We start from the raw sequence: 18477 nt of genomic DNA, 5'->3' as shown, positions 1-18477 counted from the left end.
AGATGCGTGTCTGCTCTGTATTTCCTGGCCAGGGACTAAGTGACTTAGGATCACACTGCATTATTTCCCTCTGTCCTGCATAACCCAGCCACCAGAGTTCTGTCAGATGCAAGGAATCAAAAACAGTTTGGTCCATGGCTTGGGTGTGCATCACATGGAAACGTTTGTTTTGCTTTGTTTTGTTTTGTTTTGGGGTGGGTGGGTAATGAAGGCAGGAACCTCCTAGGAAAGCCAATAAATACATCAGACTGTCAAGATGCTAAGATGAGTATATTTATTCACATTTGGATTTATGAATGGAAAGAGTGTTTCAGTCCCCATGCTACAAAGTGTTGTTAAAAAAAAACAAGTACTACCAATTAATAACTAATAACTACAATGTGTAAACAGAAGTAGGAAGTAAAAATAACAGATACAATTCCTTTGGTATACACAAGACTTTGACACTTTTTTCTTCTGTCATGAAACCACGCATGCTGCCATTTCCCTCTCTGTGGTGTCTGCCTTTGCCACACAACTGGTTTTTTTCTCACTTGCTGTACTCTTCCCGTTCACCAGTTCACACCTGCAGCACACCAAGACTGCCCAGCATTTCCAACAGCAACTTGCCGCCTGCTTTCTGCCATTGATAAATTACAACAAAAAGGAAGCAAAATTGGAACTCATGCGTGCATGTGTTCAAGGCTTGGGACACTGACTGGCCCGGAAGGCTTTTCCCGGGCTGTCATCCAGATCGTACACAATAGCTGTCAAGAACTCACTCAGCTAGCAGCACGTCAGTCACTGAAGACCAGACAGACAGAATTCCGGGATGCTGTTTCCGGTCGAGGTTTCTAGCTCCGATGGCTCCAACTGCCGATACTCAAACGTCACACGGTTAATGTGTTTCCCGCTGGAGACCATGCGCACCACAGCATTGTCACAGCTAATTTTCATCTGGGCTATAGTTAGTTGGGGGAGCAAGGAAGTAAACGGTTTCCAACAGGTTAGAGAACATTATAATGAAAGCAGTACTGTCTGCTACGTATGTTAACCGCAGTGAAAGGGTTGGGGATGGGCACAGACGGCTTGCTCTCACACAATCAAGTCAGTTTCAGTCGAAATTTATATATATATATAAAATTAGCCGGAGAATCATGAACTTGACCCAGCCTTTTTTCTGCACATACAGGGCATCTCAAGAAAGCTGACTACAAAGAGATAAAATGACTCTTTGGCCCTTGGCCTTTTCTCCCACCTGCAGTGCTCAGGTGGCAAAGGGGACAAAGGTGACCAGTGAACTCTGTGCCATGCGGGCCCTTCTCGGACACAACACTGACCTCTAGGGAGAGGGTGGAAAGTTACAAGGACAGTTTAGGGTGAGGACAGAGTCCGGGGTGGTAAGTGGCAGTTAGTGATGAGAGGGGGCACTATACTGTTGGTTGGTTGTGCGGGCCAGACAGTATCATTTACTATATAGTCTTAGCCTAGATAAACGGCTACGTTTTACATGTGCATGAAAACCCATTTGCACAGAGTGGGCAACCAAAATAGGCTTTTGTTCTGTTGCAGTGTTTCTCAACTGTCCTGATGCTGTGACCCTTTAATACAATTTCTCACGTTGTAGTGATGCCATGAAATTATTTCATTGCTACTTCAAACTATAATTTTGCTACAGTTATAATACAAATATCTAATATGCAGGATATCCGATATGTGACCTTTCCCAAGGATCCTTTGACCCCAAAAGATTGAGAGCCACAGTTCTATTGTTTACCAATGCCTTTTAAAAAAAAAAAAACACACATTTTTATTGAAGAATAAAATAATTCATATTACATCTCATTTTCTATCCCATCCCATGCATCCTCTCATTCCTCCCTCCCTCCCACTTTCACCCCAATCCCCCTTCCCTATGACTGTGACCGAGGGGGACCTCCTCCCCATGAATATGGTGCTAGTATCAAGTGTTTACCAATGCCTTTTAAAACTGCCCTGGTGTGGACTAGCTTTGAACAGTCTCACATGGCTGACATCCAATATTTTCATTATCTGTACGGGCATCTGACACAGGTTTCCTCGCTTCTCCTGGCAGGTCTGCCTGAACAGTCACGTTGTTTTCGTTACAAAAAATTACTTTCCATTTATGTCTCTAGCAGCCGTCTGATTCCTGACATGCGTTCTATACTCTCTCTGCTATTTTAATTTTCTCAGTCTTTCCCCTTCATATTTTGTATCTACAGGGTATTTCTCAATTTTGAGACATGCTACCACTGCCACTGTGTCACTGTGTCACAGGTGCCTCCCAGACACATCCCTGGAGGCACGAATGATGCAAAACAGCACGATAATGTTATTAAGGTAAAAGGTCTATTTGAAAACATGATGTTTTAACCTTGATATTTTTTTTTAATACAAACTTGAGGAAAACCTAGCTTACCTTCTGCATAGAGAGCTACGTTTATTTTCTTTAGATAATTCAGGAGGCTGTTTATCTTTCTGGTGTCACATTGAACATATCCTATCTCCTTTAGTTGATGTGCATATGATTTGTCTTGACATAATTTCTAACAAAATTCAATTGAAAGTGGCCGGGTCTCTAATAGATCTGTGGTTTTGGATTAAACTTAGAGCACATGGAAACACGGAGGATGAAAGAAGGGAACAAAGCTAGATATGGGCCTGGAGAGATGGCTCAGAGGTTAAGAGCACTGTCTGCTTTTCCAGAGGTCCTGAGTTCAATTCCCAGCAACCATCTATAATGAGATCTGATACCCACTTCTGGCCTGCAGGCAAAACACTGTGTATGTAATAAATTAATAAATCTTTAAAAAAAAAAAAAGCTAGATATGCCAGAGACATAGCTCAGTGGGGAAAGCACTTCACATATGTGTGAGGCCCTGAATATGGTCCCTAGCACTGCACAAATAAATGAATAAGAAAAAAAAATGGAGCCGGGCGGTGGTGGCGCACGCCTTTAATCCCAGCACTTGGGAGGCAGAGGCAGGCAGATTGCTTGAGTTCGAGGCCAGCCTGGTCTACAAAGTGAGTCCAGGACAGCCAGGACTACACAGAGAAACCCTGTCTTGAAAAAACAAAAAACAAAGAAAGAAAAAGAAAAAAAAAATTTTAGAAGTAAGAAAGAAACTTAAACAATTCAAAATTAACCAAAAAGTTAATTAACCAAAAGGCTTTAAATCCCTTAACATTGGATTCAGTACTGTTTATAATTTATACAAAGGAGGAATTTTTGGCCCAGGTCCTATAATTCAAGCAGAAGCAGTGTGACTCCAACTGTCTCTCTGTAAGTCCCAAAGCATTCCTCACATTCATGTCTTTTTGCTTCCCTCAAGTACACGTCCCTAAAGGTGTCCAAAGGCTGAGGCAGGAAGACAAAGGAGCCAATGCCAGCCTGGCCTGTGTAGTGAGACCCTATCTCAAAAACCAGAAATATCCTCTCAGCCTTAGGGAAGACAACTTTAGGAAGCAATCTTTGCCTCAATGAGATAAGTTGACTTAGTCCAGTCTCACAGCCATGGCTACACCATACACCTGAAGAGGGGGCAGGACACAGCAGGCCTTCCTGTCTGTGAGCATGATTTTGGTTTTTCTATGTCTAGCCTTGGCTGCCCTGGACTCGTGTTGTAGACCAGGCTGGCCTCGAACTCACAGAGATCTGCCTGCCTCCACCTCTCCCCCCGGGTGCTGGGATTAAAGGTGCGCACCACCACACCTGCCCAGCCAGAGCTGTTTGGTTTCCTGAGGGCTCAGCATTATCTCAGAGAGAGAAAATACTGGTGACATAGCTGATCAGAACTGCAGTCGGCTTTGCGAGTTCATTACCCAGCTGGGGAAGGGGGTCTGTAGGAGTGGGAGAGGCGGGGGCTCTGTCGGGAACGGTCTGTGCAGTTTGGCATTGGTGCTCTTTGCCTTTGGTTTTAGTCTGTCTCTTTCCAGATTACCAACCATTCTTGTCACGTGGAGTACAGGTTCGAGGACGCCCTTTATAGAGTTTGTTCTATGTAATCTTCCTTCACCCCACTAATAACATACAATTATTAGTTTGATCGTGAAGTCAGTAGTTCAGACCCCAATCCTCATACACCTTAGCTTGAGCACAGAGGCATCATCCTCTTTGGTACCTGGCAAGGCAGAGCTGGCCCCACTTGGCAGCTGCATCCTAAAGCAGCTTTTTATCAATGATGACCACTTGGAGGCATCAGAATTTGCCTCTGGGTTGCAATGGCCTTTGAGGGGCTGGTATAGCTGTAGAAGTTGGGGAAATTCAGGGCCTCAGAGATATTCTAGAAGTCTTACTTGCTCTGCTGTATATGTGGCTATAAGTAATCCAATCCCCATAATATACACATATGCATATTGTATGCACAAATAGATATATCTATACATACCTGTATACACAGATGTACACATATATAAGTATGTATCATACACAGGTAGTAAAATTAGGGGTTTTTTTTGTAAGGTTAGTTATTATTTCATTATTCTACTGTTACCGATCACTGATACTTTTACTACTTGAACTGTCAGCCAACAAACAAGTTAGTCTCCCAAGGATAAAAGCAGAGATCTTCCCTAAAGTGGAGAAACATTGTCTTTTTTTTTTTTTTTTTTGAGACAGGGTTTCTCTGTGTAGCCTTGGCTGAAACACTGTCTTTTTAAGTTTTTTCTTAAATACACATTCTAGCTGTTCCATGGGTTTCTCTCTTGATTCCTGACACTCAGGGAGTAAGTTCTGACCTTATACATAGGCTCTAAAGTAAAAATTCTCACATTGGCTCCACAGATAAAATGGTTTTTTTTATGGTAGAATTTATCTTCCTGCATATGAAAAGTTGAAAGTTATTTAAGAAAGTAACCCAGACAAGCCACATAAATGACAACTGAAGAACTGTCTCACCAGGGCCGTGAAAGGGGAAGCACAGGTCTGCTAAAGGCATCATCTTGGATGGATCCAATCCAGTTCCTCCCAGCAGCTCCACAAAGTCGCCAGTTCCGCCACAGCCAGCCACAGGTTTCTAAGAGAATATAGCAGCCGATAGACAAAGCAAGATGCAGGTAAACCAATTATATAGGTCAAACTGAGCCCAGGACGGATCGGGGGGAAAAACACCCTTGTTAGCTTTCAGCTTGTGCCTGTGCCTTGACTTGGCCGGCAGAGATTGGGGATATTGTTTAAAGTGAATACAAAAACAAAAACAAACAAAACAAGACCTCTCAAGAGTCAGTTTTCTAAGTCAGTCGGTTCGTTGTGTTTAAATGTATGTGTGCTTTTTCAGGGCTAGCTTTAAAGGCTGTAAAAATGAAACAGGAATTTGTAAGCTCAGAATAAGATGTAGGAAGGCAGAACCTGGGAGTACTTGGACACACGCGAGTCACTGGGCTATCTCAAAGCACACGGAGCGAACAAAGCCTGCTCACCTGCAGTTTATAATTATACTATAATTTGTATATTAAAATTCTATGTTCTCCCTCAGCTTACTTCCTTTCCTCTTGCTAATGACGGAATATTTCTGTTCTCGGAACATGTCTCTTCCACAAATAAGGATTTAAGATTACTCATGGGTATATTTTAAAAAGAATAGAACTGTGATTTGGGACTAAAGTTAGCCAAACTTACCATTTACTCCTTCCTTTCAACGAAAACAAATTATTTCCACGTTACTCAAAAGAAGAAGTCGTTGTAAGGCTCCGAAACCATCATTTCCTGCTTCCCAAATCCTCGCACCACACATCTCAGGCACAGTGATTTCTGTGCCTCACTCAACCCACAGAAAGGATGCATTCTCAGTCTCAAATGATGCACTTGGGCCCTGTTTCACATGCTCCGATCTGCCCTGAATCCATGCCAATCCTCCCAAGTGTTGGGGTTCGAGGACTGAACTGCAAATGTGTATTACGTTCCTAAGGAAGTTTTAAATCCTGCCTCCTTTTCATTTTCCACCGTCTCCCCATCACCCATGTAGCTAGGTTTGCCTGTGACCCTGTTATTCATTGACGTGTACTCATTGGGAGACCTAGTGGTATGTGGCAGGTATCCAGAAGTTAACCAGCCAAACCCTGACACATAGGAGCCAAAATTTAAAACTGAGGTCTTTAAACACCCATCCACGCAGGTGCACACATAGCAGACATTGAGAAGAATGCCGGGATGTGGTGGGAACTTCAATTAGGGCATTGAATAATGCATTATTCGGCCAAGGGAGGGAGACAACAGGGGCTGCTTATATTTAAAGAACCTACTATGTGCATGTCTGTATGCCTAGGTACTTCAAACATAACTTCATTCGATACATGATGAAATAAAGATTTAATTAGGCCCACTGTGCACAAGTTTGTGAACCGGGAGTCAAATAAACTATTTAGGAGTGAAAGAACGTAATTGCCTCTCCCACGAGTAGGATAGACGGAAATTTCCACTTGGTGAGCGAGCGATGACAGCTTTCTCCTTTTTATAATCCTCTCAGGTTTTCTGGTAAACAGTGGCGGAAAGTGAACGGCATGGGAACCCCTCTCGGGTTCTGGGCCTCAGCAGCAACTCCTGTACGTCTCTGTTGACGTTTTAAGCTCTCCCCATCTCTTGCTAGGTTTACCACCCTGTGCCAAAGGCTCACCGCAGCTTGTTGAATGGGAAGCCAAGTCCCACTACTCACTATGAACACTATGAAGTCTCACCTCCCAGCACATAAGAGAGCTGAAGGGCTTAACAAAAGGATCTTGAGTGGTTCGCTAGCAGCAACCAAGACCTCTCTCACAGGGGCCATGAAAAAGGCAGCGTGTCCCCAGCCCCTTCACCAGGTGGAAGAGAGACTGACCTTCAGGCAGCACACATAAGGTCATTTCCCACCTGACCCGGACCCCAACAGCCTTCCCAGTACACCTGCTGCTCACAGCCGTCTTCCGGTGGACGGCACGCTCTGGCACTGCCCATCTTCCTTTCTACCTTGCTTCTTCCTGTTTCTAGGGTCCGATAAGCCTGTTTCTGCCTGGGCAGCGCTGGTCCCTCTGCTCACTCCTTCTGATCTAGTGCTCCAGTCAAACCAAGCATTTTCTCAAGTTTCCTTCCCTGACCACATTGTCTCGGGCAGTTCTCTCTGTCTATCAAACCACCAGACTGCATTTTTAAAAAATTTATTTTGTACAAGCTTACCGTGATTTGAAATCTGCAATAATTTTGCCTGTGTCACTCAACTAAGAAAATAGGTTCCCTGTGAGCAGGATCTGCCTTCTTCACTGCTTATTTTTAGAATCTAGGATAGTCCCTTGTACAAAGGAATTTATCATCATCATCATTTTTTTTTTTTTTTTTGGCAGTACTAGTAAAGGGAAGATCAGTGTATGTAATCCAGGCCAGCCTGGCACAAGAAGTTGTCTTATCTCAGTCTCCTAGAGCTGGGATTACAAGTATAAACCACCATACCCAGCTCTCAAAACCCAAGCCTCAAAACATAGAATTTTAAAGGAACGATGCCTATAACACAGTAGATGCTAACATGTTAAGGAGAATACCAGCATCATTCTTAGAGCTTCAACAACCTAAAACACAGATGTCCTAATATGTTAATATGCCTCCCATCAACTATCTTGTACGTGAAGAACGGCAGGCCATGCAAACGCCCTGGGTTGGACCCAAAGCACTCAGGCATTCTTATCAAAGGATCACTCCTCAATCAAGGTCCAAAAACAAAGAGGAGGCAGAGACGCATGAGTCTGGGGGCTAGAGGTAATTGACTATAAATTATTTTCCTGGGTCCCATTTCTTCTTTAGTTTTCAAAAAAAATCTGTATGCCTCTGATGCCACCAAATGCATGTGTTATCTTAACTTAGGCCTGTGAACAAGGAAAAGGAAATGATGGTGACTCACAGAGAAGTCACTGTCTGTGCAAATAGACGCAGTCAAGCCAGCATTCATTTTTAAGTCACGCACAGAAGCTGATAAGAAAGCTGGTTGGTAGGAATTTCACAGCTATTTTTTTTTTTTTTAGGCAAAATGTCATATAGCATGCTCTTGGAAACTTGACTGCTTCTTGCGATATCAAAATCCAATTTCATATTTTATGCCACCGTTAGCATTCTTTCATAGAGGAGTGCTGTCAATGAAAGGGACTTCCTTCTACCAAAAGAAAATTCCAATAATCAAGAAGGCAGCTGCGTCGATGACTCACAGGAGGCTCGGCGCGGAGAGGATTTTTGTAAAAGAGGAAAGTACAAGAGTGTCCAATTGTAATTACATACTGCAGCTTTACCAACTGAAAAGCATTTCCTATGTTACAAGAGAGACAGTAGAGCAGTCAGGATAGGCACCTGAGTGTTTGCTTGCAGCGTGACTGAAACAGATGTGGAGGAAGCCGGGACAGCATGAGGGAGGCCACGCTGCGTCAGCTTCCTGACACAAGGTGTGCTCCACCTCTGAAAAAAAGCCAGTAGCCTTACCAAATGGCCAAGGAGCAAGCGAGCCACTGACCTTTAACTGAAGGCCGTTCGCGTGGCCCAGGGTGAGGTCAGAGATCTTGATTACCACCGGGTAAATGATGGAGAAGCTGCAGTTTTGGTGCTGGCGTGGAACCACCAGAGTGAACCTTCCACTCGGGGTTTGGGAGATGACATTGCAAGCTTTAGAAGGAAAAAGAAGTTGCAATTACATTATTTGGAATGCTGTGTGTGTGTATATATATATATACACACACATATATATGTATATATACATACATATATACACACATATGTATGTATATATACGTGTGTGTGTGTGCGTGTATTCATGAAATCTTTATCCTAGATTTCAGTTCGTGACCTAGTAACTATGTCCAACCTGGGGCCCACTTGTCACATGTGCCCCAGGATATGAATGGTGCCAAACATTTTTGTAGGTTAAACAACATCCAAAGGCTGGACCTCCCTGGCTAGGTTTCCTGCCCAGCAGGGGAACAGAACTCAATGACATGTGAATATTGTCAGGAAGCACCGGCTACGGGGGACGGGAGGAAAGGTTGCTCACCTTTGTCTGTGGTTTCTAACAGTCCTAAGGTACAAACGCTTTACCAGGCAAACCACACACCTGAGAGCAATCCTAGGCACGTCTGTGGAGTTGGGTCTAGGTCCAAGTTGGGAGAATGAACAAGGCTCAGCCTTGAAGCTGGAACCTAATCCCATGCTAAATCCTCACCCACAGACTTTGGAGCCACCGTGTTACTTTTTAAATAATAAAGCCATGAGTAATTTTGTTCTAAAGATTTCATGAGAGTGACCAAAGAAGGTGAGAACAAAATAGAGAACGGTTTTACACCTAGTGCAGATTTGCTGGGTATTAAGTAATGTAAAATGGTCAATTTTTAAATCTTGGGAGTCTCAAGGTTTTCTGTAATTTTTTTTTTTAAACTTCCAGTCCAAACTTAAAACCAAATTCTTTTTCTATCTAAGAAACTGAGACATGGGATTTGCCTTTCTGCTGACCTACCTCCTTATATTTTTACTTATATTTAATGTCAGAATGAAGGGAAATTCCTTGACAATTCTAGAGACATCTTTTGATTCCTTATGAGCAAATGCGGGGGTGGGGGAGGGGGGGCGGCAAGAAGCATATGTTTTCCTGTCACTCTACTTCTCAGCTTTTCAGTCTGTCTGTCTCTCTCTCTCTCTCTCTCTCTCTCTCTCTCTCTCTCTCTCCTTCCAGCCTCCTTCTCTCCCTCCCTTCTTCTCTCACTAGTGCCAGAGTTTGAACCCAAGTTTTGTGTATCCTCACACAAGCGGTTTGCCGCTTGACTGTATCTCTAGCTCCCAGGTTTTTCTCTTAATGAGGAAATAAGCCGATGTGGGAACTCAGTTTGCTCAAAACCACCCTCTTCCAGCTGTGGCTCTATAGTTTTACAGCACATTCCATGTGTTTCTCTATCAGAAATGAACTGATTACGGTCGTGACTTTGAGGGAGAAGATAACAGAAGGAGGCACAAAGGCACTCGGGTTCACTCCTCTCCTTAGGGCACCATGTCCGCCCGCCTGTCTCAGAAGCATGGCCTTTTAGTCTTTGTTTATGAAGCTTATCCTGCATCTGTGGGATGGTTTTGGAGATGAAAGTTGGTTACTGAACCCATTATAATGCCTTGAGAGGGCACAACAAGGCTTTGGAGGAAAATAGAAGTGTATATAGCATATGCTAGAGTGTTACCTAGCCTGGGAAATTAAACAAAAACAAACCTGTGGTTTAATTTTCATAACAACAAATAAAGAGTCCACAGCATTCCTTGGTTTCAGTCTGTGAGGTGATGCCATCTCTACAAAGTAGGGGTGACCACCTCCCACTGTCCTGTCTTTTGCTTGAGCTTACTTACGGAAAAGGTTGGGCTCTCTCTCTATGGTCAGTGTGAATCCATTTCCGGGTTCATAGATCCGGAAGAAGACCATGGCCACATTCTGGGAAGACCTGATGCTCCTTCTAGAAAGACCGCTCTCACAGAAATCTGTGTACCGCTTCGCCGTGGGGAGAGGGTGGTCCTGGGAACTTGGGAAATGCTCCCCTTTGAGGATCCAACCATCAAATACCTTCAAATCATAACAACAACAACAACAACAATATACAGACTGAAACGGAAACTTTCACCAGCTCCTGAACCAGACTTTGCCGAGAAGAAAGGGCAAAGCTCCCCGGCAAGGAGTCTTCAGTTGTAGGTGAGGAACTCACAGCCCCTATTCACAGCCTGCCTGCTTTTCATTCATATATATTTAGACCCCATGCATGTTGGTTGCAAGTAATATTACTGATTAATATTTTTTTCTGCGTAAGCCTTCAAAGTTGCTAAGTTAGCACATCTTTTCATACTTTATCACCTAATTTGGTAAAAGGAAATTAATTACGCACAACACTGATTTTTTTCCCTCTGTCTTTTCCACGTCCAGGTGAACTCTACTGGAGCACTGTTCGGATTTCATTTGACTTCGGTTTCTATTTTCCTCTTATCAGGGAAATGTGAATAGCAACATATCTCAAAGAAAAGAATGCTAACAACGGATCTGGGTATGATGGAGGGTGTTTGTAATAATCCCAGGACCTCGGAGGCTGAGGGCGAGCATCGTGGTTTGCAGCTAACCTGGGGTGATTGTGTCAAAATGAGGGAGTGAAGGGGGCAGGTGAGGGGTTTGGGAAGGTTAGAGCATCAGGCTTCTTTGGCAGCGGTTCACTCTTCACATTAAAGAAAGAAGTCACTTCAAGTTATTATTATTTTTTATATATTTATAAATGCCGCAGTCAGGTGGTGCTGGCTAGTAAACCTTGTAAGATTTCCTCTTTGCTTCCTGGGACAAAGGGTCAAAGTCAACTTGACACTGCTCTCAAAAAATCACCGCAGGCCTCCATTTTAATGAGTCCATCATAGCAAAATTGGCAACAACAGGCTTGCAAGTTATTTCTAGCGAGCTTGTCAGGGTCCCAGATGGCTCTACTTTGGCGGTCTTAAGCCTAATTGTTTTCCTGGGGCAGTAGGGCTCCACGCAGCCTCCCTCAGCTGACCTGTGTGGCTGTGGAGGGGGACGCTGTGGGGGCTGGGTGACTCTTGCTAATCTCAAACTATACCTGCTTTCAGCATCCTTCCCCCAACTAGTGCCTTACTACTCCATCAGCCTGGCTCTCAAGAGTCTCTCCGCTCCAGGAAGAGCGAGATGGGTCCAGAACTCAGGGAGCAAAAGGAGAATTCGTCTATTCTAGCGGTAGACTTCTGCCATGTTTTTTGTCTGCCTCAGATTACATTACAGCGTCTCACACTGCCAGTTCAAATGCTAGGAAGTTCCCAGGAGTTGGGGAGAGCACGGAAGAGAAATTAAACCACCGGCGTCCAGGGGCGCTAGACCTGCAGTAAATGGGACGAGCCCCTTCCTTGGAATCCGACCTCTTGGGCTCCCCCGGTGCGCTTCTGCGACTCAGGCACTTATTGGTTCAGAGTTGTCCCCCATGTGGTCACGCTTAGGGGCGCTCGGGCTGGGACTGCGTTGAGTGGGGACCCCCTCACCTTCAGAAATTCCCCACCCTGGCAGTCGATGGAGACCAAATCGTAGTGGATAGTGATGAACTCCTCCGGTTCCGCGATGAAGAAAGCGGCGCAGTGCAGCTGTGGCCGATCGGCGGTGAAGGTGAACTGGCCAGAGAGGCTCAGCATGTCCAGGCACCCTGGTAGAGAGCATGGAGCCCGGGGTCCCCAGCTGCCTAAGGAAGCTGTTCACAGCACTCTCCATTCTCCGGCTCTGCAGCGCGCCCCAAACTGGAGCTCCCGGCTTAGGCAGCGCTGGGGTCCCTAGCTTTGGTTTGGAAAGCGCCTTTTCAGATGCCACAACCCGGAGGTCCCAGCGAGCCCCGCCCCCCGCCCCCTTCCCCAGACTGGAGATCCCGCAAACCTGTGTCCTAGGTGCGGAGCTCCAGCCTCCCGCCTCCCAGGCGCCCACACACCCGAGCAGGACAGCCCCAACTCACTCAGAGCCCGGCGGTATGGCTGCTCCTCTGCCAGGTCCCTCTTGAGATTGGCGCTGAAGAGCAGGAAAGGGTCGTAGTCCAAGGCGTCCTGCATCTGGCAGGGAAAGTGGATTCGGTCCGGCAAAGTTCAGAGGGAACGAAAGAAAGTGAACCAAGAGCAAGGCAGCCTTGTGGAAGCTCAGAGAAGACAAGAGGGGCGTGGGGGAAGTCCATGTCTCCCTAGTCTAGAAAGAGAGAGTCTTACACTCTGTCGATCAGATCAGTGTACCCAGGCCAGAGAAAGGCAGGCAGTTAGGATGCCCAGAGGCAAGGAGAAAGTCTAGGTAAATCAAGGGGGAAAGGGTGCGGCAGACACAGAATCAAAAGCCTGCCTGCTGTCCCTGGCTGAGTACTCACCGTAAACGTGTTAAGAATCAAGGAAGGATGGCTCACCTCTAGGTACCGGCTCTCCCCCCTTAGGGCTGTCAGGAGGAGCAGAATGAAGTGACATTGGAGTTTGAAATTCGGTGGCATGCTGGCCTTGTCTCTGCAGCTGGTGCGCTCACTGGCTCGGCTGCAGAGATCTTAGCCGTTCCTTCCCACACCTTCGCCCACGCTGAGAGCTCGAGGCTGCTGGGGTCCCTTCACTGGGTCTCTTTTATAGAGCAGTGGAGAGAGGGGAGGCTCTCTGCCCCTTAACTGATCGGGAGCTTAGTTACCATGGGTTACCCTGCCTCGGTGACAAAATACGTGGCAATGACGAGGGTCCAGCTCTCAGCCTGTCCCAGGATTATTCACCAAGAATGACTTCAATCACGAGAACCTGTGACTGACCCGAAATACAGGAGAAGGAAGGAGACAGAGGCAGTCTGAGGGCAGGCGTTTTACTTGGGCTGTCAAACATCATATTACACTCATATTATATGTATTCAGGGACATTGTAATTTTGAAAAAAACAAAAGTGACAAAGTTATACAATTGCGTGAAGTATCCAGACACATATGACCTCATCATGGGGCCCAGTCATATAACTGTGCATGGGATCCTCATGGGAACGGCCAGGGAGCAGTATCAGTGCGACTATCACGTGCCCCCTTAAGAAACATGAGGTGCCTCCAGCTTCAAAGCGTTGACAGAGCCTGGTTTTTTACAAAATACTGCAGAAATTGAAGTCCACAACTTTTCTAAACCTACCTTATTTGAGGTTCTTCAGTGCTTATACCTCCCTTCCAAGCCACCTACCCTAGATAGAAAAGAGGTTTATGGGAACAGGAGAAGTAGACCTTTTTGGACCCAGTTCCTGGGAGCAATTCCCCTGGTATAGGATTTCAGGATTTCAGCAGACCAGTAATTCAACCAAAGTTGCTGCTGGAACCTGGAGCAGCAGGACCTGGAGCCCCGAAATGTTCTCTGCAGTGGTTCTCTCTAAGAGTGTCTCGAAGGAGAGCAATGAACAGCCAAACAATATCAAGACCCAAAAAGCCCCCACCTCCTGGTTTGGGATTATATATTTATATGTAATTATATATATAGGATCATATATTATATAAAGCATATATTTATATATGTGTGTATATATACGTGTGTGTGTGTGTGTGTGCGCGCGCGCGCGCGCGCGCGTGTGTATACACTAAGATGTGTCTCAGCTGGCAAAAACCAAGCCCCCACATGAGGTGGTTCATCTTCTAGTGGATGAACATCACCTGACCTCTCACAAGTCCATTCATTTCCCATCCCACACTTGGGATCAAAACAAAAACATGTTTATAACCACTTATACTATTCCTTGTTTTACTCCGGTCCCTTTTCTAATCAGCATTCCCTTAACAAGAAGTAAGAGTCTACAGACGTCTGGATGCCAGCTAGGCTGTTCCCTGACCCACATGTTTCACTGTGTACACACTCCTGGACAGTTCTCTGTGGCCAGGGCTTTAGCCCCACTGGAATTGCTGGACAGAGCACATCGCTCCACCCTGTGCTTCCAAACACCTGGGTCTCTTGGATTCACTGGTGGGGAAAAAGCGCTGAAGTTTCCCCAACTGAGGCACAGGTCCAGTTGCATGGTGGTGGTGGTGGTGGTGGTGGTGGTGGTGATGGTGGTGGTGGTGGTGATGGTGATGGCGGTGGTGATGGTGGTGATGGTGGTAGTGGTGGCGGTGGTGATGGTGGTGGTGGTGGTGGTGGTGATGGTGGTGGTGGTGGTGGTGGTGGTGGTGGTGATGGTGGTGGTGGTGGTGGTGGTGGTGGTGGTGGTGGTGATGGTGGTAGTGGTGGCGGTGGTGATGGTGGTGGTGGTGGTGGTGGTGGTGGTGGTGGTGGTGGTGATGGTGGTGGTGGTGGTGGTGGTGATGGTGATGGTGGTGGTGATGGTGGTGGTGGTGGTGATGGTGATGGCGGTGGTGATGGTGGTGATGGTGGTAGTGGTGGCGGTGGTGATGGTGGTGGTGGTGGTGGTGGTGGTGGTGATGGTGATGGTGGTGGTGGTGGTGGTGGTGGTGGTGGTGATGGTGGTGGTGGTGGTGATGGTGATGGCGGTGGTGATGGTGGTGATGGTGGTAGTGGTGGCGGTGGTGGCGGTGGTGGTGGTGGTGGTGGTGATGGTGGTGATGGTGGTGGTGGTGGTGATGGTGATGGCGGTGGTGATGGTGGTGATGGTGGTAGTGGTGGCGGTGGTGGTGGTGGTGGTGGTGGTGGTGATGGTGGTGGTGGTGGTGGTGGTGGTGATGGTGATGGTGGTGGTGGTGGGTGGTAAGGATCCAGACAGGAGTTAGGGGTAAGCTTACCTTTGCTAAATGGCAGAAGACCATGGCTTCTGCTTTCTGTCCAGAGCTGTGGACAATGCAGAGAGTCCTCTTTAGTCTTCCTATGCCTAAACAACAGGTGGCAAGTACTGCTAGAAGCGGAACTCAAGACCACAATGGAAGGCTTTAATGGAAGAAAAAGGGTTACAGCTGTGGTTTTAAACTACTTAAAAGTAACAGGAAACTCCTCATGATATCGGAAAATTTGATGTTTTCGCATTTGAGACACCACTGAGCTCTGTGGGGGTTGTGCCACAGGATTTTCAGCAGGAGGTCTTCCCATCCCAGTCTGTAAACAATACTTAGACCAGACAGCAGAGCAGAAAGGGCACACACAAGCACTGGCCACCATGCTGTCCTCTCCATCCTCCACACAAATTTGGTATCTGAATTTCAGAGAGGGACCCAGAACCTTGAGAGAAAGGACGGAAGAGGAAAGTGAATAGCTTAGCAGCACCTGCCTGCCTTAAAGTCATCAGGCTCCTTCAGGACCATCTCCCATCCCGTTCCCATGCACCCTGCATACTGTGACCTACCCTCCTCTCCCGTCATCGTAGACCAGACCTTGGCTGGCCTAGGGTTCACCCCAACACTGACATCCAGCCCAATGCTGTCTTTTTTTTCCACTTTGGGGGGTGGGGGGGGGTTGACACCTGTGTCATCTCAGCTTTAAGTTACTCATTAACATCATCAAGACAGTATTGTTCTCTGACCCGCCCACCCCTTCGAGGACACTCCCCCCTCCCCCCCCTCCCCCCCCTCCCCCCCCCCCCCCCGCACACCCTACCTCCCACCGCCACCAGCACATAGACAATGATGTCCTCTGCATGCTTGCACAAAATAATAAATAGATAAATAAGTTTTTGGCTTTTGTTTTTTTTTTTTTAGGTTTTTAAAGAAACAAAGATAGAGCTAGTCACAGTGGAACATACCTGTAATCCCAGCGCTCAAGAGCTGCAGAGGCAGAAATAGGGAAGACTGTGAGCTCCAGGCCAGCTTGGTTGCATAGTGAGACCTTGTCTCAAAATAAAATAAAATAAATTTTAAAAAAAGGAGGTATGGGGAAAGAAGAAGAAGGGAGGGAGGGAAGGAGGAAAGAAAAAGACTGTGGAATAAAACTTACCACAGTTAGCCTGTTTCCACTTGCTTTCCCAGTGTCTTGTTGTTTGACTTGGCTGCCATTTATTTTCTTGTGGTGAGACAATGACAGGAAGTCTACTTCTCAACACAGGACATAGTACTGACTGCGGGATGGTGCTCTCCAGCTGCTGCCTAGAGCTTACCCATCCTGCAGATCGGGGACTTTACTTGAGTAGATGCACAGTTCCACCCACCACTCCACCTCTGGCAACCTAACCCTAACCCTCTACCTTGTGCCATCAAAAGGTACTGTGGCTGTTTAGATACTTCATAGAAGCAGAATTGACACCTGTGTCATCTCAGCTTTAAGTTACTCATTAACATCATCAAGACAGTACTCAAGAGGGCCGGGACCCTAGAGTTACCAACCACTGTGGGACACATAGCAAGAGCCTGGCCAGGCAGTGGTGGCACATGCCTTTCATCCCAGCACTTGGGAGGAAGAGGCAAATGGATCTCTGTGAGTTCAAGGCCAGCCTGGTCTACATCATGTGAGTTCCCGGACAGCAAGGGTTATGTAGAGAGAGCCTGTCTCAGAAACAAAAATAACAAGCAAACCATAACGACAACAAAACCCCACCAGAACCCTGTATATTTGTCACCTATGATTGGCTTATTTCATTTGAGGTTCCTCTAAATTTAATATGTAATGGGATTTCCTTCCCTTTCTTTGAAAATGGCCATCTCAGCACACAACAGATGTGAAGTCGTGGCTTGCTGTGGTTTTTATTTGCTTTTCCTTGCTTTTTAGATCATGTTGAGCTTTTTTGTTTTGTTTTGTTTGTATAATTATTGGTCATTGATGTGCATTTCTTTGGAGAAATGTCTATTCCAATTCCAAGCCTGGGCTGGGAGCACTGGGAGGCAGTAGCAGTTGATCTCTGAGTTTGAGGCTAGCCTGGTCTACAGAGTGAGTTCCAGGACAGCCCACAGAGAAACCCTGCCTCAAAAATTAATAACAACAAAATCCTGAGCCTATTGGATAGTAAAGTTATTAGGCTTTGTTTTGTTCTGCCTTATAGGATTCCTCGTATTTTGTGGAAATTAATGAATTATCAGAATAGTTGTTAAGTATTTTCTGGCATCCAGTGGCTCACCTTTTCATACAATTGATCGATTCCCTTGTAGTGCAGAAACTTTTTAACATTTATGTGGCATCTATGGGTTTTTTTTTTTTTTGCTTTTGTTGCCTGTGTTTTTGTTGTCACAGCTATGAAATCATTGTAAAGATCAATATTGTAAATCTTTTTTCCCCATTTTTCTGGTAGTCTTGCCATTTAAGTCGTTAATCCACTTTGAGTTATTTTTGTGAGTGATATAATGTAAGGTTTCAGGTTCATTCTTGTGTGTGTGTGTGGACATCTAGGCCCCCTGATGTCATACGTCTTATCCTTGCTGTGTATGCTTGGCATCCTTGTTCAGATTAAGTCCACTGGAATATATGACTTTATACCTGGCCTTGCTGTTCCTCTCAATGGGCCTTGTATCTGTCCTTATGCCTGCACTGCAGTTGACACATGCAGCTTTGAGTTCTGAAGTCAGTTAAGTCTGATGCCTCCTGTCTTTTGCTGGTTTTTTTTTCTTCTTCTTCTTCTTCTCCTCAAGGTTTTTGTTTTGTTTTGTTTTGCTTGAGGTTTTACATTAATTTTAGAATTTTATTTGTATTTTTATCCAAAATAGATTTTATTTTATTTTATTTATTTATTTTTGGTTTTTCAAGACAGGATTTCTCTGTGTAGCGTTGACTGTCCTGGACTCACTTTGTAGACCAGGCTGGCCTCGAACTCACAGTGATCCACCTGCCTCCACCACTGCCCGGCTTAGGTTTTATTATTTTAATGCAACTATTTATAATCACTAAGATTGTTTTTCAGAGGGACTCAAGGTCAGGAAGGAACTAAATGAATCCCACTTGGGGAACTAGTGTGAGTCAGACCTTGGGTGACATGCGCATGTTTCAGCTACTTTCAAGCCACATGAAGATCCCCAGTCAAGAAAAGATAAAACTTTGATGGGGGGATGGGGGGAGGGGTGGGGGGACCATGGGGGGAGGGGTGGGGGGAGGGTGGGGATGGGAGGGAGGATGAGGGGTGGGTGGGGT

At 45.9% G+C, this 18477-nt stretch overlaps 1 protein-coding gene across 2 annotated transcripts; it reads right to left on the bottom strand.

Annotated features, from left to right (window-relative positions):
• Positions 1-251: 251 nt before the first annotated feature.
• CRHBP (corticotropin releasing hormone binding protein) lies at positions 252-13158 on the bottom strand. Of its 2 annotated transcripts, XM_084802301.1 has the most exons (7): positions 12889-13158; positions 12457-12550; positions 11999-12156; positions 10328-10538; positions 8463-8611; positions 4898-5015; positions 252-941 (listed from the first exon to the last, which is right to left on the bottom strand). In XM_084802301.1, the coding sequence occupies exons 1-7, from the start codon at positions 12967-12969 to the stop codon at positions 781-783; spliced, it is 972 nt and encodes a 323-aa protein (XP_084658427.1). In that variant the 5' UTR covers positions 12970-13158; the 3' UTR covers positions 252-780. The 2 variants fall into 2 exon arrangements, with proteins under 2 accessions (XP_084658427.1, XP_084658428.1); XM_084802302.1 differs by lacking the exon at positions 12889-13158 and having other exon boundaries at positions 12381-12467.
• Between the last annotated feature and the right edge of the window lie 5319 nt (positions 13159-18477).

The sequence above is a fragment of the Acomys minous genome (genome assembly GCF_964271855.1).
Source record: "Acomys minous genome assembly, chromosome: 11".
Lineage (NCBI taxonomy): Eukaryota > Metazoa > Chordata > Mammalia > Rodentia > Muridae > Acomys > Acomys minous.
This window is presented reverse-complemented; position numbering and strand designations above follow the sequence as displayed.